This window comes from Meriones unguiculatus, chromosome 8, assembly GCF_030254825.1.
Source record: "Meriones unguiculatus strain TT.TT164.6M chromosome 8, Bangor_MerUng_6.1, whole genome shotgun sequence".
NCBI lineage: Eukaryota > Metazoa > Chordata > Mammalia > Rodentia > Muridae > Meriones > Meriones unguiculatus.
Window position 1 is genome coordinate 2678333 of NC_083356.1, and position 18917 is coordinate 2697249.

Here is an 18917-nt window from a genome sequence, read left to right on the forward strand (position 1 = left end):
CACCTAGGAGGGGCCGTGGTTTCTGCCCGGGTGCAGAAGGCTTCCGTCACGCGTCTGACCCCAGGTCACCGGCATCCGTAGAGCGTGCTCTCCATCCTGGTGCATTCCTGCCTGAGCAAATGCTGTGTCCTTCAGAGCTGCGTGTCCTGTCACCGCTACCGTGTAGTGCTGTGTGAGCCAGAGCTGGAGCCAGAGGCAGCAGCTGGGAGGCACAGGAGCGTGGTGGGGGTCAGAAGTCCAAATGTGAACACACGATGGCTGAAGTCCGGTCACCTGTCTCCCCCTCCCGCCCTGTGACACGCACACACACACACCTTTGGTCTTTTGACACAGGGTCTCCAGGCCGGCTCTGATCCTTGATCCTTCTGCCTCCACCTCCATGTGCTAAGATGACAAGTGTGTGCTGCCATGCCCAACCTACTTTTGTGTAAAAGCAGCTTTTATTCTCGTGTCTCAGTTGTCTTGGAGGCTCACCGCCTCTGTCTGCCGACCTAGGCCTAGTCCTGGAAGCTCCCAGCCTCCGACTCACTGCTTAACAAGCTCACCCTTTCTTGTTCTTGCTGAGCTCTGGGCTGGCTGGTTCAACTCAGCTCTTCTGGCTCACGCGCCTCTCCCAGCTGACTTACTCCATCTGGCTTCTCTCTCGGCCTCTTCTGCCCTGGGCCTTCAACTGTCACCGAGGCTGTACCTTCACCAACGGCCTCCCCTGGTCCCTCACAGTGCCAAGCCTCAGCTGCTCTCCATGATCCCTTCATTCAAAACCAGTACCACCTGGGTGGCCTCACACATTGCCAAGCCCTCCTGCCAGCATGAGGTGCAGCCGTGGCCGCCCCTGGAACTCGCTTGTCTGTGCTCTCAGTAAACGCTTCCCAGATCTCCCTCAGTGAGGCCGGTCTCTTCCCAGATCTCACTATAGATGCTTGTGAGCCACCATGTGGTTGCTGGGAACTGAACTCACCGACCTTTGGAAGAGCAGCCAGTGCTCTTAACCTCTGAGCCATCTCTCCAGCCCAGCTGGTCTCGTCCCAATCACTGCTGTCTTAGCTCCAGCTGACCAGCATCCACTATCCAGGAACTCGAAGGTTTCACCTTAGCAGTTCTGCTGTCTCGTTCATCACGCTGACTCTTCAGCCCCAGCTGAACCACAGAATCTCGAATCAAGATAGCAAACGGCCCTGACAGTCTTTAACCTTCCCTCTGAAGCTTCCCACGCCAGATGGCCATCTTCTCCACTGCCCCCACATTCCTACCTTCCACGCCCCCACTTCCAGTGTTGAGAGTGTTGTTGAGCTCTCAACACTCACTTGCTCTCCTAGCCCGAAGTCCCACAGTCCTCCCCAAACACATGGTCGGCCTGTCACAGCCGTACCCCACTGTGAAGTTACCAGCTTGTCCTAGTCAGGTTTTCAATTGCTGTGACCAACACCATGACTAAAAAGCAAGCTGGGGAGGAAAGGGTTTATTCAGCTCACAATTCCACACTGCTGTTCATTACTGAAGGAAGTCGGGACAGGAATTTAATCAGGGCAGGAACTTGGAGCAGGAGCTGAGGCAGAGGCCATGGATGGTGCTGCTTACTGCCTTGCTCCTCGTGGCTTGCTCAGCCTGCTTTCTTGTAGAACCCAGGACCACCAGCCCAGGGATGGACCACCCACCATGGGCTGAACCCCACTGATCACTAACTGAAAAATGCCTTACAGCTGGATCTCTTGGGGGCATTTCCTCAGCTGAGGCTCCTTCCCCTCTGACGACTCTAGGCTGTGTCAATCTCTTTAAAAATCCAAAATCTCTTTTAAAAAGTTCAAGGTTATGAGCTCCTGTTAAAAATCAAAATGCAATCAAATGCCGCCTTCTAGAGGGAAGAGCCAGGGCACAGCCACAGTCTGAATCAGGCAAAACCAAACCCCAGCAGTGTAGACAAGCCCGTGCCCACCGGTGGGGAAGCACACACTATGTTCTGGGCGCCACCAAAGGCCCTGCTCCAGCTCCTCCCTCTGCAGCACTCACCGCTGGTCTTCCGGCCCCGGCTGGCTCCCCGGCACCGCTGCTGCCCTCCTTGGTGGTCGTCCCATGGTGCCGGCATCGCCGAAACTGCTGGGGTCCCTAGCTGCAAGCGGGCTGCACCTTCACCAGTAGGCTCTCTTCATGGTGCCGAGCCTCAGCTTCTCTGCATGACCCCTCCGCCTTTGTTCTTGGCTCTGTTGACAGCCAGGCATTGCTAAGCAGGTACTGAGAACCTGCTGTGTGCTGAGTGACAGCACCAGGCACTAGAGGAACACGGTGAGGGAGGGAGGGCTTTAGGGACCGAGCAAGTTCTGTGTTGGCCGAGGTGAGCCCTATTTGAGACTGGGGTCTGGAAGATGTACACCAGTCATGGCCTGAGCTATGCACACTCACTCTGGGAACCCACACCCACAGTCCCCTACGTCAGGACACAAAGAACTGAGGTACATCCAGGCTTTTCCGGGAGGTGTGTCCATGCAGAAGCCGGGTTCTTCTGTGTTTGTATCTGGGAGTGAGTTTTTCCATCTCACTTCCGTGTATAGTGCCCAGTCCAGCAATGGGAGGGGCTGGTACCGGAGTTATCGTTTCATCAATCAGGAAGACGATCGCTCCCAGGCCTCTGACACACAGAGCGGACTGGACGTCTCTCCCCGCCTCCAGGGCGGGTGGGGGTGGGCAGTCCTTCCTCGCCCTGTGATGAACTTGTGGTGCACAGTGGCCACCAGGATGAGGAAGCATGAACACCTGTGTTGGGGAGTCCAGGGAGTCAGAACCACATGGGGCACAGTTTCCTGGACCCCAGCCTCAGGAATCACCCTTCTGAAATCAAGCCCTGCTAGTTTTGTCTAAAAAGAATGTCCTTTACAGGCGCTCTGTGCTCTGTACAGTACCCTGGGGTGGGGGTGTGCTTCCCGAGAGATTTTCAGATAACCGCACTGCCCGCCTTTGCTAGCTCTCCCTCCTGTGGCACTCACAGTCACTGCATCCCGGTGTAACTAGGGCTCAAGGAGAAGAGGAGGCTGGGAAGAGCTCCTCCACATTCACTGCCAGGCACAACCCTTTGGGCTGCAGCTAGGTCCGAAGCCTGCTTGTCTGGCCTTCAGGAAGGCCTGGCTCTGGTGTCCAGTACAACATAAACCTGCAAGACCAAGGCAGCCCTGGGAGGTGGAGGTGGGAGGGTCACTCGAGGCCATCCTTTGCCACACGCTACACAGAAAGTTCGAGGCCACGGTGGGATACACGGGACCCTGCTTAAAAAAAAATACAGAACAAAGCCAGTGAACTATCCTGGGCAGTGAGACAGCTCAGTAGGTGATGCGCTTGATACCCAGGCTTTGATCCCAGAGCCCACAGGATGGAAAGAGAACTGACCCCCCTCGAGCTGTCTCTGCCCTTCTTAAATGTGCATGCTCTCACTCTCTCCCTCTCTCTCACACACACATACACTAAACAAATATTAAAAAACATCTGGAGAAACTCAGTTCGAGCCTTCTGCTGACAGGGTTTTCGGTTTTGTTTAGGTTTTGTTGGTTTCTTTGTTTCTCTTCTCCCCCTCCCCCCAGTGGGGGAGTGGCCATGGCCAGTTGAGGAGTTGCAGTCTGGTGGGAGCGAGAAGCCATTGATGCTGCCACAGAGGCCCAGCTGGGGTTGCAGACATGGGCATGCCACCGTGCTGAAGTCCCCGAGGAGGCAGGGGAAAGGGCCCACGGTCTTTGCCAGGGTGTGCAGTCTCAGCCCGGAGTTCTCCTGACATGGTCCAGGCAAAGGGCAAGGCCACAGAAGACCACCACCCAGCCGCAGCACAAGAAAGCCACTGAGGCGAAGTTAAATACGGCTGGTCTGTCCGCCCCGAGGTCCCTAGAGGTCTGTGACAAAAGGATGGCCGCTCCAGTTTCTGGGGCTTACATTTCACCCTGGAGAACACTGGAGGGCCACATGAGGCCTCCCGCTGACGTCATCCAGGCCCACGCAGCCTTAGGCTTCTGACTGTATCTAAATGCCTATGGAAATCATAATTCAGCAGGCCTCTGAAAAATACCTGTGATGAGCCACACGGAGAATCCCTGCCTCAAAAACACAAAAAGATAAAAGAAATGAAAGTATTTAGTGTGTGTGTGCATGCGTGCACATGCGTGTCGTAACAAGCAGATTAGCAGACAACTCTGGAGTTGGTCGCGCCCTTCCACCTTTGCGTGGCTTCCACTGACTGGACTCCCTTGTCAGGCTCCCAGGCAGCCCCGGCGAATCCCTTCGCGCCTGCCTGTGCGTGCCTGCGGGGCCAGCAGAGGGCGTGGGGCCCTGGGACTGCACGGGCGGTTGTGAGCCGGCGGGTGGGTGCCTGAAGCCTGCGCCTCTCCCCAGCCACCCCCGACCCGGACCCGCAGGCAAACTGTTAAGGGTTATTATTATTTTTTAAAAAGACGCGTGTGAAAGCCCGGTGTGGGGGCGGGGCGCAGCGGCGCGCGCCTGGGACCCCAGCACTCGGGAGGCCGAGGCGGGCGGATCTCTGAGTTACGAGGCAGAGAAACCCTGTCTCGGAAGACAGACAGACAGACAGACGGGGGTGGGGAGCTGAGATACCCCTGAGCACCGCTACGTGGCCCGTGAGCCCCCACGGCCACAGCGCCGCGGTGCGCACGGCTTTGCCGCAGGCCGGGAACCGGGAGGAAGTCGTGAGCTCGCACCGCGGGGCCACCCGGGGTCCCCGCGTCCCCATCGCTCGGCGAGCGCGGCCGCGCGGCTCCCCGCCCCGTGCCTCCCCCGACGGCGGCCCTTCCTCCCGGGGGACCCCGCCGAGGGCGGCCCCGCGCTCCTTCCTGCCCCGCCCCGCGGCCCCGGGTCTCGGCGCGGGGTCCCGGGCGCGGCCGGCGCGGCTCGCGGCCGCTCCCACCCCGGCGAGTTCAAAAGGACGCGCGGCGCCCGGCCCGGCCCCGCCGCCCGTCGGACCGGAAAGGTGAGCGCGCGGCCGGGAGCCGGGGAGAGCCGCCCGGGAGCCGCCCGCAGCCGGGGAGCCGAGCGCGGCCGCGGGGACCCTCGACGGCCGGGGCGCGCGGGCCCCGGGAGCCAGGTAACGCAGGTGCCCGCGGGACCCCTCGCGCCTGCCCGCAGCCGGGGCGCCCGCTGCCCCCCGTTGCCTCGCTCCCCCAGCCCCGGGGAGAGGGGGGCCCGCGGGCCGCGGCCCCGGCACGCCCGTCCCGCTCTCGCGGAGGGAGCCGCTCCTGGGCGCTGCCTAGAGCCTCCGGAGAAGCAAGCGGAAGAGCGGGGACACTTCCAGGGGGAGGGACTCTGGGAAACCTGGCGCCAAAGGCTCTCCCGGGACCTCAGCGGCCGCGTCCCTCTCTGTCCTTCCCGCAGACCCGACCCTAGAGACTCGGGCCCCAGCAGCATGGCCAACCTGCCGGCTACGCCCTCTCCTGCAGGTAGGTGCGGGACCCACGGACTAGGAGAGCTGTTCCACACCCCCCACCCCTGAGCCAGCCTTGGAATTCGGTGTGCCCTGGAAGACCCTGCTCCCCTACACGGGGAAAGGCCCCGGGAGGAAGCGGGGTCCAGCTGGGCTGTAGCCCGTTAAGTGTCCTTTTACCCTCAAGCCTGGACCTGAAGTAACCTGGGCTTCTCTAGTTCTTTGAGGCCCAAAGGAGCCATTTTTACATTCAGCCGAGCACAGAAAGGTGGGAAAGGCAGGGTTTGGGATGTGGGCTCCGTCCCCAGTGTGGAGTGAATGTTGCCCCTTGAAACCCATCTTGATGGGCTGAACCTGCGGTTCCTTCTCCCTGAGGTAGAGGCAGGAGGGCCAGAAGTTCAAGTGCAGCCTGGGCTACGTAAGACCCTTCACGAAGAGGTGTGCGGAGCCAGGTGGTGGTGGCCGGTAGCCCCAGAAGGACACCCTACCTTTTAATTCACCTCTGTCCTCCCAGAGGTGTGCTGGGCGGGAATCTTGCATGGTGAATTGAGCTGCCCTTTCCTTTGGTTCAGGGTGGGCCTGGCACCCTGACAGATATTTACATATTGACTGGTTTCTCTGGTGTGCTAGCCAGGGTGTGGGCGGAACCACCCCTTGATCTATATTCCTTTGTCTTCTGATAGTCTCATTTTTTTTCATGAGCACTAACGATCACTTTGGGTGATAATTTTTGTTGAGGAGGAGATGGGGGGGGGTCGCTGAGAACCCAGGGGAGGGAAATCCCAGGCAGTTCCTCCAGGGGCTAGTGAGGTGCTTTTGGGAGATTTCTAGTTCTCTGGTGAGGACAGGGACAGACATCAGGACTGGTGGGAGGTGAGCGCTGCAGCAAATTCTCTTCTTGAGGCGAGGCGAGGCTGGCGAGGCTCAGCCTCTGCCCTTTCCTGTCCGATTGTTTCACTTAGTACAATGCTTCAAGGGTCATCCATGCTGTAGCCTGTGTTAGCATGTCCCTGTCCCTTGTCTTGAGTCTAAGTCGTAGTCCATCATATGTGTGAATTTGTTTAGTTGATACCTGTTCGCTGTTCGCTTGCAATCCTGTTGGATAGACGTCCAGAAGTGGAACTGTTCTTATGTGTCAATTATGTATACATACATCAAGTTATACATATCATATATTACATATATTAAAGAACCGCTATGCACTCTTTCATGGTGGCTGTGATAGTAAATCTCCACCAACAACCCACAAAGGCTCTGGCTTCTCCATATCCTCTCTGGTCGTAGTGGCTGTGAGATTGTATCTCGTTGTGACTTTGTTCCCTAATGGCTAGTGACGCCAAAGCACATTTTCACGTGTTTGTTGGTCACCTGGGCATCTGTGTGCACATGGATGTCCCCTACCCCCCACAACTCACACTCGCACACGCTGTAACACACGTGTGGGGGTCAGACGACGGCTTTCTGGAGTCAGTCCTCTCCTTCCACCGTGTGGGTTCCGGGAGCCAACTGAGGCTGGCCGGCTGGCAGTGGGTGCCGTCGCCTGCTGCGCCCTGTCCACGCTCCTTGCCCATCTTTTTTTTTTTTTTTTAATTCTTTTATTTTTTTATGGTAGTTTTTTTTTTTTTTTTTTCTTGCCCATCTTTTGATTGCGTTGTTAAGTTGCTGAGTTGTGCATTTCTGGTTCAGCTGTGATGTGTGGAGGGTGGACTTTTAGGACAGCTACAGTGTGGGGCCCGCTGGGCTGCGCAGACACACATCCTCACACAAGAGGAGACTAGTGACTGGTGGGGTTCTCTGCAGGAGGGTGCATGGCCCAGCCTCGGGGCCCAGCCTGTGCTTCTCCACCCTGCTCAGTGTTCCCTCAGGATTACCTAAGGACCCTCAGGAGTGCTGGATCACAGTGACCATTAGGCTCTTACACTTTGTCTTGGGCTCTTCCCTCTGCTTAAAGAAAGAAGAAAGAAACAATTTAAAGATGTGTGTTTTCAACCTCACTGGGATAAGATAGTATATAAAGCATTAATGTAATAATGCTTATAAGCAGGGCAATGGGGCGCCATTAAAACCAGGTCTCAGGAGGCAGAGGCAGGCCAATCTCTATGACTTGTCACCAGCCTGGTCTACAAAGCAAGTCCAGGGCAGCCAGGGCTACACAGAGAAACCCTGTCTCAACAAACAAACAAAAAACCGATGAAGGATTAAAAATAAAAAAGGTGTCTATAACAATGAGTACTTATAAAGATATTGCAATAGAGAATTAATCGGCTGATATGGCAACCTTAACATTGTTTGATTTAAAAGCTCATTATCTTAATTTTAAAAGAAATTTAAGTCATTAAAAATAAAATTACTATTACAAGACGTTTGCATAGGCCCCTGAGGTTACTGTGGACCTAGGTGCTGGCCCTGCGTGTCAGTTAAGCCAGAGTAGAAGCCTCCGTGGGGGCCCTGGCCACCCCTCAGATAAAGCCCTCCCCTCGTCACCCACTGGTCTCAGCGGCTCCTCGCAGCTGCTGCCCACATGTGCCAGCCGCTCTGCACTTTTTGCTAACTTATTTCTCACCACACTGAGCCAGTTTTATTCTTATTTTAGCAAAGCAAAACCTGAGTTTGAGGAAGTTAGGAGTTTTCAGTGATTAAGGAAACTTTCCAGTTTAAAAGAAAGAAAGAAAAAAATTCCCTTAGTGCAGCTAAGCAGGTAGGTGCAGGGCCTATGCCAAGCCCTCATTACTCCCAAGTTGCGTTCCTTCCGTCATGGTCTGCTGCTTCCCCGGTCTCCTTCACGCAGCGGCTGTCAGAGCACATGACAGAGTTCCAGAGGGCCTTCCCAGGGAAAGGAGGATTGTGGGAGTGGCCACTGTCTACAGGTCTACAGCAAGTAAGCAGGTTGGCAGCTTCAGGTGGCAGTGGATCTGATAAGAGCCCTGGCCGTACCCTGGAGACAAGAAGCACAAAGAAATCAGCTGGTATCTGGGTCAGCAAAAAGAAAGGTGTGGGAGCTGATCCTAACCGCAGTGGTTAGGATCTGGGTGGAGCCTTCAAGCTTGAGGCCCTCTCCCCTGGCCCCTGGCAAGCCTGAAGCACAGCTGGTCTTTGGAAGCTGAGAAGGGGAGGGTGGCAGGGGATGAGTTTGGGCCCTTCCTCACGCAAACCCACACAAGCAGGGATGCACCCACAGCCCAGGTACCCCCTTCTGGTGCCAGGCTTCCTGGATCTAGACTGCTTTGTTCTTGTTATCTGTTTTCATCTTGGAAGTCATGAGCAGCCAGTTGTGATGGAGCATGCGCGTAATACCAGCACTCAGGAGCCCACAGTTTGCAATGCACATTCAAAAGCAGCTGAGGTCAGCAGGGTACCTAAGGCCACACCACCATGGATAACCTCATGTGGACCCCTGAATCTCTTTAAGCCCCTTCCTCACTCTCAGGGGAGATCTTGAGCAAATCAGAGTTCTCAGAAAAGAACTGCTGGAGGCATCAACCTGTAAAATGAACTTTTATTCAACCTGTTGTCTCTGAGGCTTACAGCCTCAGTCTGCTGACCTAGGCCTAGTCCTGGAAGCTAGTACAATCTAACCAGCTTGGCACAGACCCTGTGCCTGCTCTGCTTCGCTGCACTGAGGGGATTTTTTCTTTCTTTCTAACCTAGGCCTAGAAGTTTTCAGCCTCTGAAACTTACTGCTGAATAAACTCACTGTTTCTTGTCCTTTCTGAGCTCTGGCTGGCTGGTTCAACTCAGCTGTTCCAGCTCAAACGCCTCTCTCAGCTGACATTCAATCTGGCTTTTCGATCAGAGACTTGGCTTTAAACTAACTCCAGCAGTCTGCTTTAATCTCCTCATTCTCTGGTTCATTCCTCCTTTACCTGAGCTCTCTCTCTGCAGCCTGTCTCTATGTTACTGTCCCTGTAAAACTGCCTCTTGTCTCTCTGCATTTCCCCTTAAGTAGCTTCCCTTTCCTCTTCTCATGAGAGCTGGGTGTATCCTATTCTGTCAAATCTTCTCTGATTTGTCGCCTTTTCTGCCACTTAATTAGATGTCACTTTCAAACTGGGTGCTTCCTCCTACAAACTAACTTTACCTTCATTGTTCGGGATTAAAGGCATGCACCACCACACCTGGACCTCAGCTTTTCTTTACCTAAAACTTGCTCTATACCAGGCTGGCCTTGAACTCAAATCTGCTTGCCTCTTTCTCCTGGAATGAAGGTGTATTTGTATTCTAGAGGTCACACAGACCTCGAAGGTCTTTGGACGTGACTGGAGCAGCCGTGTTCTGAATTCAAGTCCTCCACATGCGTCTCCACCATGTTGCTACTGTCTGCAGATGGGGTCCGCTGCGCCTGCGCACACGTTCTCTGCTTTCTGAGACAGTGGACCAGCTATCTGCAGCTAACTCCCCCCTCCGACCCCTCCCCTGCTCCCACTGCTGCATGAGATCCCATCCCTTCCTGAATGCCCTATCAATTGTTTGCTCTGTCTGGGCCATTCCTGAGTCTCTACACAAACCTGCTGGCATTTCTCCGTTCTAACACAAAAAAGGATCAGCTCCCTCCGGGGCTCCCCGGTAGCCCCGATTCTCTCCTCGGCTTCACAGAAGAAGTTTCTAAGAGTGGAGTGTACGTGGAGCTGGGCATGGCGGCAGATCTCTGGGAGATTGAGGTCAGCCAGGCCTACAGAGTAAAATTGCTGCCTCAAAAAAAAAAAAAAAAAAAAAAAAAAAGTTATGGAGTGGAAGGGAGGATGGCTTTTGTGAGTTCAGATCTTCATCATTCGCAGAAAAAGCCAGAAGCAGCAAGCAAAGCAGGCCTGTTGTCCCAGGGCTGGAAGGTGGAGACAGGATCCCCGGAGCTGGCTAGCCAGTCAGTCTAGCCTAAATCATAAGATCAGGTCAGTGAGACACCTGCCTCAAAAAAAAAAAAAAAAAAAAAAAAAGTCGGGCGTTGATAGCACTTGAGAGGCAGAGGCAGAGGCAGAGGCAGGTGGATCTCTGAGTTCCAGGACAGCCTGATCTACACAGAGAAGCCTTTGTCTTGAAAAACAAAAGCAGAACAAAACAAAAAGTAATTACACACCTGACATAGACCTTTGGCACACATGTACATGAGCTCACGCATACAAGCACGTACGCACACACACTCACGTATTTGTATTCCGCCTCTCTCTCTTCCCTCCAGCTTTCTTGAACCGACCCTGAACCACAGCTTTGCCATCAGCTCTAATTTGTACTGTGAAGGTCATTTGTGGGTCTTGTGGTAAATAACACAGAAGTTCAGGTGTTTGATCGATCCGGCTGCTGTGTGTACTGACCTCCCGGCCTGGGCTTGGGTCACTCGGGGTTAGGGTGATCTTCCCCAGCCTCCTGTCTCGACTGTGCTAATGATGTTGACATTTTGTATTTGTGTCTCTTACACTGCCGGGGCTCAGATCCGGGGCCCTTTCTGCGAACGGCATCCTCAGCCTGCTTTGTTTTATTTCGCAACTTCTGGTCCAGATATCTTGGATATCTGATAGGCAGTCACGCCCCGGCCCCGCTCAGCTCCTCCCGAGTTTCCCCATCCCAGGGAGCATCCTCCAGTTACTCAGGTCACGGGTGTGTGACGCCACCCCACATCCAGACGTCGCTTCTCTCTGGGCAGCGGAAGCAGCCAAGGCTTTGCGGTGACTGGGAGAAGGCTCACCTCGGTTTGGGTGTTCAGGCCACCTCAGCTTCTGCACCCATTTCCCTTCCAGCCTGTTGTCCGGGCCACAGAGGGAACCCCTGGCATCAGTCTGTTTGAATTATGCGCTGCCACATAGCAGGCACCCCAAATTTGCATCTGCACAAACCGGCATAGAGTTGAGGAACTTGGCTGAGCGCCTTCCCCCAGCCTGCAGCACACTCACCTGCGTGTGTGTGTGTGTGTGTGTGTTCGCTCGCTCGTGAGCCTGGGTTCAGTCCCAAACAAATGCAAGGTTAGGATGTCTGACACACACACGTACTCACGCGTGGAGCTGTGGAGGACAGGAAAGCCTGGAGCTCACCCCCAGGCTGAGTTGCTGCTGGCTGTCAGTAAGCCTGGGAACTTGGTTTCTGTCCACATACTTGTCCTCCAGGAAACCAGACTGAGCTTCTTCAGGATATGCTGGTCTCAGGGTTTCAACCTGGTATTTGGAATTTCAGGGTCCCTGCCCCCATGTACTGAATCGAGGTCTACATTTTAAAAAGTGAAGATTTTTCACTTTTATATTATGTGTATGAACATTTCGCCTGCGTATCATGGCTGTGTACCACAGGCATGCAGGGCCCGCAGAGTCTAGGAAAGGGCGTCAGATCCCCGAAGCACTGGAGTTTCAGGATGGTCCATGCAGATGCTGGGAATCGAACCTGGGTCCTCTGGAAGAGCGGTTAGTGCTGAAACAGCTGAGTCTGCTTCTTAACAAGGGCTCTAACTGCTAATGCTAACGCTGTTTAAGAAGCACGCCTCGGGACTGAGCCTGTAACGCTTGTGACCTGTCCCACGACAGCTCACAGACCCGTGTGCTATCATTGCCAGGCTTCGTCTCCTTTTCTTTCCCCACTCATGGCACCTCTAAGGTGCCAGGCTCACGCCAGCCCGGGTGCTTTCCCTCGTTCTAGGACAGCCTTGCCTGGACCTGCTGTCCCAGCCTTTGCGTGGCTGCCTCCCTCCGCACCTTCAGGCCTTTATTCAGGCCAACCCTCAGGAACCCTTCCCTGATGATCTCGCTTAAAAACGCAACTCAGCCGTGTGCAGCCGGGCACACCTGTAGTCCCAGCACTCAGGAGGCAGAGGCAGGTGGATCTCTGTGAGTTCGAGGCCAGCCTGGTCAACAGAGTGAGTTCCAGGACAGCCAAGGCTATGCCGAGAAACCCTGTTTCTTGAAAAAGAAATTTACTCTGTGTGTGTGTGTGTGTGTGTGTGTGTGTGTGTGTGTGTGTTTCTGGAAACTGCGCACGCAGTCGTGCATACACTGGGCAAGCTGTCTGTCCTCAGCCCCTTTCCAGCTGTACCATCTGTGTCACTTAAGGACATTTGCCATTACCACTTTTCAGCATCCCAAAGGGAATCTCTACCTGTTAAATGTTCTGTCTCTCTACAGCTTGAGTTTGATTACTTTGTGTCATCAATAGTCCAAATAAATGCAGTCATAGGCTATTTTGTCTTTAAAACACATAGGGACTCAGTGTACAGTCCTGGCTGCCCTGGACTCTGTAGACCAGGCTGGCCTCAATCTCTGAGCTTCCTCTGCCTCCTGAGGCTGGGATTAAAATATGTGCCTTGCCACGCCTGCCCAGTATTTGTCCTGTGTGCCTGGCTCCTGGGTCGTATTTCCTTCCTCCCCGCTTTTGTTTTTGTTTTACGCGTATGTGTGCCTTCAGAAGCCAGAGCTGGAGGTACAGGTGGTTGTGAGCCACCGTGCCGTGCTGGGAACTAGACCCTGCTCCTCTGCTCCCAAGCCCTCCCTCCAGCAGCTCCCGAAACTCCAGGTCTGCATTCTGTTGACACATTTGCCTGCTGATGGGCACTGAGGTTGCCTCCTCCCAACGAGGAAGCAGCTGCACTGCAAGCATCCGCTGACCGCGGCCCCTCGTTTCCTGGGTAGACACTCAGAAACACGCCTGCATGCCGGAGTTCTTTTTAGGACAGCTGTGGGGGTCTGGGGGTTTCGTTGTGATCTGACTTGTCTTTGTTTTTCAGAACAGGTTTACTCTGTAGCCCAGGCTTGTTTCGAGGGCCCCTGCCTCAGGCTTCTGAGCACTTACTGGGATGGCAGTAGATTTGTGTTGTTTTCACTTTTGAAATGTTTAATTGTGTGTGGTTTGTGTGTGTGTGTGTGTGTGTGTGTGTGTGGCGCACCTGTGGAGGTCAGAGGACAGCTTTGTGGAGTCGGTTCTCCTACCGTGCATGCCGTGCAGAGCAAGCTTCCGCGGAGGCGACTCACTGGCCCCGCAGTGGAGTTTAGGTAACCTGCCTGTCTTGTTCACTGTTCACTGTTCACTGGTCTGTGACCAGCACCTAGCACGGAGAACACACTCAGTACTTACTGAATTAACTTTTAACTTTTTATTTGTTTATTTATTGAGGAAGGGTCTGGCCGTGTGGCTCTGCTGCCTCCTCAGTTCCAGGGTTAAAGGCAAGCAACACTGCTCCTGGCTATTGTGTTACTATTCCTAGGCATTGAGGCAGAGCCTCAGCTGGCCTTGAGCTCATGGCAATCCGCCTGCCCCAGCCTGGATTCTAATCGGGCCTTACCACCCCCGGCTTCACCTTTTAATTTCTGTCCACAGCCTGGAATCCGATCTAAGAAGTCTGTAGTAGCTTCCTTGTACGGTTTTTGTCCTGACTCAGTGTTTGCTGTCTCTAGGGTTGCAGGCCTCCTAACTTGACCCTCCCTGTCCTGTCCACCCGGCAGCCTTCTGCCTCGAGCCAGCCTCTTAGAGCCCTGTCAGGGAGGACTCAGTGGCTAGTCCTGTAAGCGCCTCTGGCTGCCATCCGTCCTTTTGTGTTTGTGCGTCCTGGGCCACCTCCTTTCTCCTCTTCCTGGTCTGGAGACAAGGTCTCATTATGTAGCCACACTGGCCTCAAACCACTCAAAGTCCTCCTCCCATTGCTGGAATTAGTGTCCTGGGTGGCACCACGCCCAGCTCAGCTTCTCTTCTCTCACTTCCGCACATCCTCCTGACTCCTGCTGCTCCCTACTGAAAAAAAAAAAAAAAAAATACCCATTCTGTATTTGGAGACAGACGGCCCGCCTCGAGGGACCTACCCTCTCTAGCCTGAGACCTCCAAGTCTGCGCACGCCTCAAGCCCAGCACTCCTTCCTTTTCCAAACATAACGCTTTGGAGATTGTCTTTGTAATTTGCCAGTAGCCCTGCCCTTCGCTGCTTGGGTTTCCTGAGCGTCAAGGCAGCCTCTAACCTGGGCACTTCTGCTACAGAGCCTGGTGTGCATTTTTTGTAAATGACTCATGTTTTGAAGTCACACTGAAAATAAGAGGACTTACAGGAAAAACAGGAATGGGTAGAGCAGGCACCAGGAGCAGGACAGACCATTAACACTTCTTTATAATCAGACTGCAAATAAATCTGGTAACAACCTCTGTAAAAATGTTGACTGGCCTCTGACCTTGAGGCCTGGTCTTCCCTGCGGCCGTCCCCAGGGCTGGGCGCCTCCTCGGTTTACGGCTTTCACTTCTCTGGGCTTGTCGTGTTTGCTTGGTTGAGACTGGGTCTCTCTACTTAGCCTTGGCTAGGTAGATTGGCCTGGCCTTGAACTCTCAGGGATCCTGCGGCCTCTGCCTCTCAAAGGTGAGCACTGCTGCTTCACTTGTGTGTGTGTTTCTTTGTTTGGGGTTTTTGTTTCCTGTTTGTGTAACAGCCCTGGCTGTCCTGGAACTTACTTTGTAGGCAGAGGCAGGCAGATCTGAGTTTGAGGCCAGCCTGGTGTGCAGAGTGAGTTCTAGGGCAGCCAGGGCTACACAGAGAAACCCTGTCTCCGAAAAACAAAAACTTTTAAGAGCCTAAGGCTGGGTGTGCATGCCCTTAGTTGGTGGCTTGTTCCCAGCATGCACAGCACGCGTGCAGCCACAGTGCTCCAGCGGAGGCAGGGGTAGACTTAACAGGGGTCAGGGCTTGACCTCACCAGGTTTGCACAGCGAGTCTTTTTCCTGCTGGCCATCTTGCTGGCCCTTATCATTTAAGTAATGCTTAACATACACACTTACATACACACATATGTACATATGCTTCTGTGCATGTGCACACCCATGTGTGCACTCTGAGTGTCTGTAGGGACTAAAATAGTGTTGGGTCCCTAGAGCTGGAGTTACAGGAGGTTGTGAGCCGTCCATCATGAGTGCTAGGAACTAAATCCAGGTCTCTGCAAGAGCAACATTGCACTTTCAACATATGTGTACACACACACACACACACACATGCACGCACAAACACATGCACCCGCGCGCACACATCCCAGCTCTTTGGGTGCTCGCTCACTTAATTCACACACTAGCCCTGCAAGGTTGGTTTAATAATTCACGAGAAGAGCAGGTGTGAATGGGCCATCAGGTGACTGGGCATTTGCTGCCTAATGACCTGAGTTCAAGCTCCTCGATCCCCTCGGCAGGAGAGCGTCAAATTCTCAACTTATTATAATAACTTGACCTGTAATCCCAGCACTCAGGAGGCAAGGGCAGGGGCAGCTCTATGAGTTCAAGGTCAGCCTGGTCCACAGAGTGAATTCCAAACCATGTTTCAGCCTATCCCACCCAATCCCCCCCACCCTGTCCTCCCTACCCTGCCTCTCCCTCTAAAACATGAAGAAGGGCTGGGCCTGGCCTTGAGACCTGCAAGCTTCCGAGGCAGCTCATCTCTGCTTTTCTGTTATGGGACCAAAGGGCAGTTCACAAGGCTCTTGTTGGCCTGTGTGAAAAAAGGCCCTTTAACATTCAAACAACGCATGTCACTTCACCTGTGTGCAGCCATATCACACACTCAACAAGACTCCTGCGCCCACACCGAGTTCTCTGCTGCTCTGCCGAGAATAGCCCCTTCCAGTGCAAGTTCTGGAACCAGTCAAGTATGGCTTCCGTGGACGTCAGCCCTGGCAGAAGTACCCCATCAGTCCCCTCTGCCGCTCTTCTGAACCTGGGGTGTGTCCAGAGGTGTGATGGGGTGTGAGCGCTGTGAAGCAGGGGCCGTTTGCACTCTGCTGTGTGCCTGGCACAGCGCCTGGCACAGCGGGTGGGCCACAGTGCTAGTAGTTTCGCTCGTGCCCCCAGAACTGACTTCTAAAAGGGCAGCACCGTACGCATGGACCACCAGTCCGGAGTGTGCACACAGACACGCACACCCCACACAAAAGATTGACGAGCGTGGAGAACCCTGAAAGGTACAGGATGCATTATGAGACAGCGCGCTGTAACTACATACGAAGCACACTCAGCATTTGATGCAAGCCTTGGAGCGCTCTGTCCTGCGTCACTGTCACAGCCCGGGAAACTCGGTGCTGCTCTCCCGTCAGCACGGAGGCGACTCCCGCTGGCAGAGACCTGGCGGTGTTTTTATTCGAGGGCGTACAGCTGGTACAGGACAGAGACTGCATCTGAAGTCAGTTGGTCCAGGCTCACCAGCTGGATGCTTTCATTTGGTCTGTACTTGCTATAGGATGTCCCCTGCAGCCCAGGCTGGCCTGGGACTCCGCAAAGCACAGGAGGACCTTGACGGTCTTTCTCAGCCCTGAATGCTGGGGTTTCAGGCATGCGTCACCACCTAGCACAAACTAACCCCCTCTCCTCTAGTGTTAAGGTGGGGCCTCACTCAGCCCTGGCTGGCCTGGGACTCTGAAATCTGCCTGTCTCCTGGGTGCTGAGCTTAAAGGCATGCACCACCATTCCAAACCAAAAGACCTTAATTAATTAATGGGTTTTTGTTGGTTGGTTGGTTTGGGTTGAGTTTCAAGACAGGGTCTCGCTGTGTAGCTCTGGTTGTCCTGGAACTCCCGATGTAGAGCAGGATTAAATAAAGGCATGCATCTCTAGGCCTGGCCCAAGCCCCTGTTTTTAACCATTGTATTGGGCAGAGAGAAATTCATCAAAATGTTTTCTTTTGGAAAATAGTTTGTCTGTTTTCTAGGATTTTGTTTGGAGTACTGTAGACACTGCTGAACGTTTTAATTTCTATTTCATGTATGTGATTGTTTTGCCTGCATTTTGTAGTACATGGGTGCCTGGTGGCCACAGAGGCTAGGACATCAGGCCCTCTGGAGCTGGAGTTAGATGCCCACCATGTGGGTGCTGGGAATAGAACCTGGAGCCTGAAGCAGAGCCTCTGCTCTGAGGCAGAGCAGTTGGTGCTCCCGAGCATCTCTCCAGGACTAGGTGGTGAACTTTGGAACAGGGAAGGTGAAGTGACAGATGTCGGACAAAGGATTCACCTGTTCCTCCTCTCCTTCCCTCGACGTCCTAGAATTGATGACCACGCCAGCTTTTCATGCCCCTGAGACCCTGTCCCCACAAGCTGAAGAGGCCAGCACAGCGCTCATTGCAGGTAGCAAACCCAGTATACCAGTCCCATGGGCCTGTGGCTTCAGAGACAGCCTGGAGCCCAGTGTGATGAGATTTTTCCCCGCATAGGGAAAGCCACACCGGGGACCCTCTCTGTAACTGGGTCCTTTCTGGCATGCAGAGGCTGGGAGTGACCGTAGCCAGGCACCGGTGCCTGTGGATGCTCAGGCTGGCCTGTGGGTGGGGAGGTGGGGACATGTGGTTGGCTGAGTGGGCGAGGAGCAGGGACAGCCAGAGAACCCTTGTAGGAAGCCGTGTGCTTAAAACACCCTTCTTGTTGGCATAAGCTATTTCTTTGCCTCCTGGTGTCTAGCGTGCTCATCAGGAACTGGTTGGGGGGTGGGAGGTGAATTCTGTCAGTGTGTCTGTAGCCAAGTCCCAAGAGCCCTGGATAGTGTTCCTAGGGAACTAGGTTTGAGGGAGACCTGGCTAGGATGTAATGGCTCAATCCGGTGGCCCCATGAGGTACTGAAACTCGTCTCCCTCTTTCCAAGTTGTCATCACCGTGGTGTTCCTCACCCTGCTCTCAGTGGTGACCCTGATCTTCTTCTACCTGTACAAGAACAAAGGCAGCTACGTCACCTACGAGCCTGCAGAAGGGGAGCCCAGCGCCGTCCTCCAGATGGAGAGTGACTCAGCCAAGGGCAGGGAGAAGGAGGAGTACTTCATCTAGTCCCCAGCACTAATGCTGCAGTTAGGGAACATCCGCCCTGAAGCCATGAGTGGCGTTGAGTGACATGGGCAAATCCGCTTGCCTCCCAGGACACGGCCCCCAATACCAGCATCACCAACTCCAGGGTCCAGGGACATGAACAGTAGAGCTGGGCCTTGGTAAGGACAGTGCTCACAGCCAGCCAACAAAGTGGGGCCATGCTTGTGTTGGAAGGGGCAGATGTGAGGGAGACCACAGGCTGGCCCACCTCGTCCCCTCCCTGGTTGCCCAGTGAGAGCCTCAAGTGTAGCTATCCGTGGCTTCCTGGAGGCTGGGTGCCACAGGAAGGCGACTATACCTCCTCTGTTTGCTGAGCCCTGCCATTCCCCAACACCCTCGAACTTACCGTTCTTATCCAGATTAAACATTATGAAAGTCACCTCTGCAGTTACCAGGACTAGACTTGTTTTGCTTTAGCTTTTTTGCAGCATTTTCTCTTGCTTATTTAACTCACCTGCACATGTTGTCTCTCAGGAAGAACTCATGGGAAAAGTTCTACAAGTTCCCAGAATGATTTAGGCGTTTGAAACAAGGACCCAGGAGGTTTGTATCAGACAGGCATCACCAGAAACAAACATTAGAAATAAGTGTGTGTGACTTTAATCCTGGCAAGGGCCACAACTTCCCAGATCCCTGTGTATATACAGAGGAAGCCAGGAAAAACTGTGCCAGCAGTAAGCTCTGGGCAGGGTTTCTCTGTGTAGCCCTGGCTGTCCTAGACTCACTCTGTAGACC

General features: G+C 54.1%; 1 protein-coding gene and 1 long non-coding RNA gene across 7 annotated transcripts; one reads left to right on the plus strand and one right to left on the minus strand.

Moving 5' to 3' along the window:
* Positions 1 to 68: 68 nt before the first annotated feature.
* LOC132655741 (uncharacterized) lies at positions 69 to 4713 on the minus strand. Of its 3 annotated transcripts, none has more exons than XR_009593532.1 (3): positions 2008 to 4713; positions 315 to 1137; positions 69 to 202 (listed from the first exon to the last, which is right to left on the minus strand). It is a non-coding gene; the product is annotated as an uncharacterized LOC132655741 (long non-coding RNA). The 3 variants fall into 3 exon arrangements; XR_009593533.1 differs by having other exon boundaries at positions 315 to 384; positions 963 to 4713; XR_009593531.1 differs by having other exon boundaries at positions 315 to 417; positions 963 to 4713.
* Positions 4384 to 18561, plus strand: Smagp (small cell adhesion glycoprotein). 4 transcript variants are annotated; one of them, XM_021658795.2, is made up of 4 exons: positions 4384 to 4402; positions 5359 to 5423; positions 17373 to 17453; positions 17965 to 18561. In XM_021658795.2, exons 2-4 carry the CDS (start codon positions 5390 to 5392, stop codon positions 18141 to 18143), a joined length of 294 nt encoding a protein of 97 aa, XP_021514470.1. In that variant the 5' UTR covers positions 4384 to 4402; positions 5359 to 5389; the 3' UTR covers positions 18144 to 18561. The 4 variants fall into 4 exon arrangements, with proteins under 4 accessions (XP_021514470.1, XP_021514469.1, XP_021514468.1 ...); XM_021658794.2 differs by lacking the exon at positions 4384 to 4402 and adding an exon at positions 4865 to 4957; XM_021658793.2 differs by lacking the exon at positions 4384 to 4402 and adding an exon at positions 4936 to 5071.
* Positions 18562 to 18917: the final 356 nt, after the last annotated feature.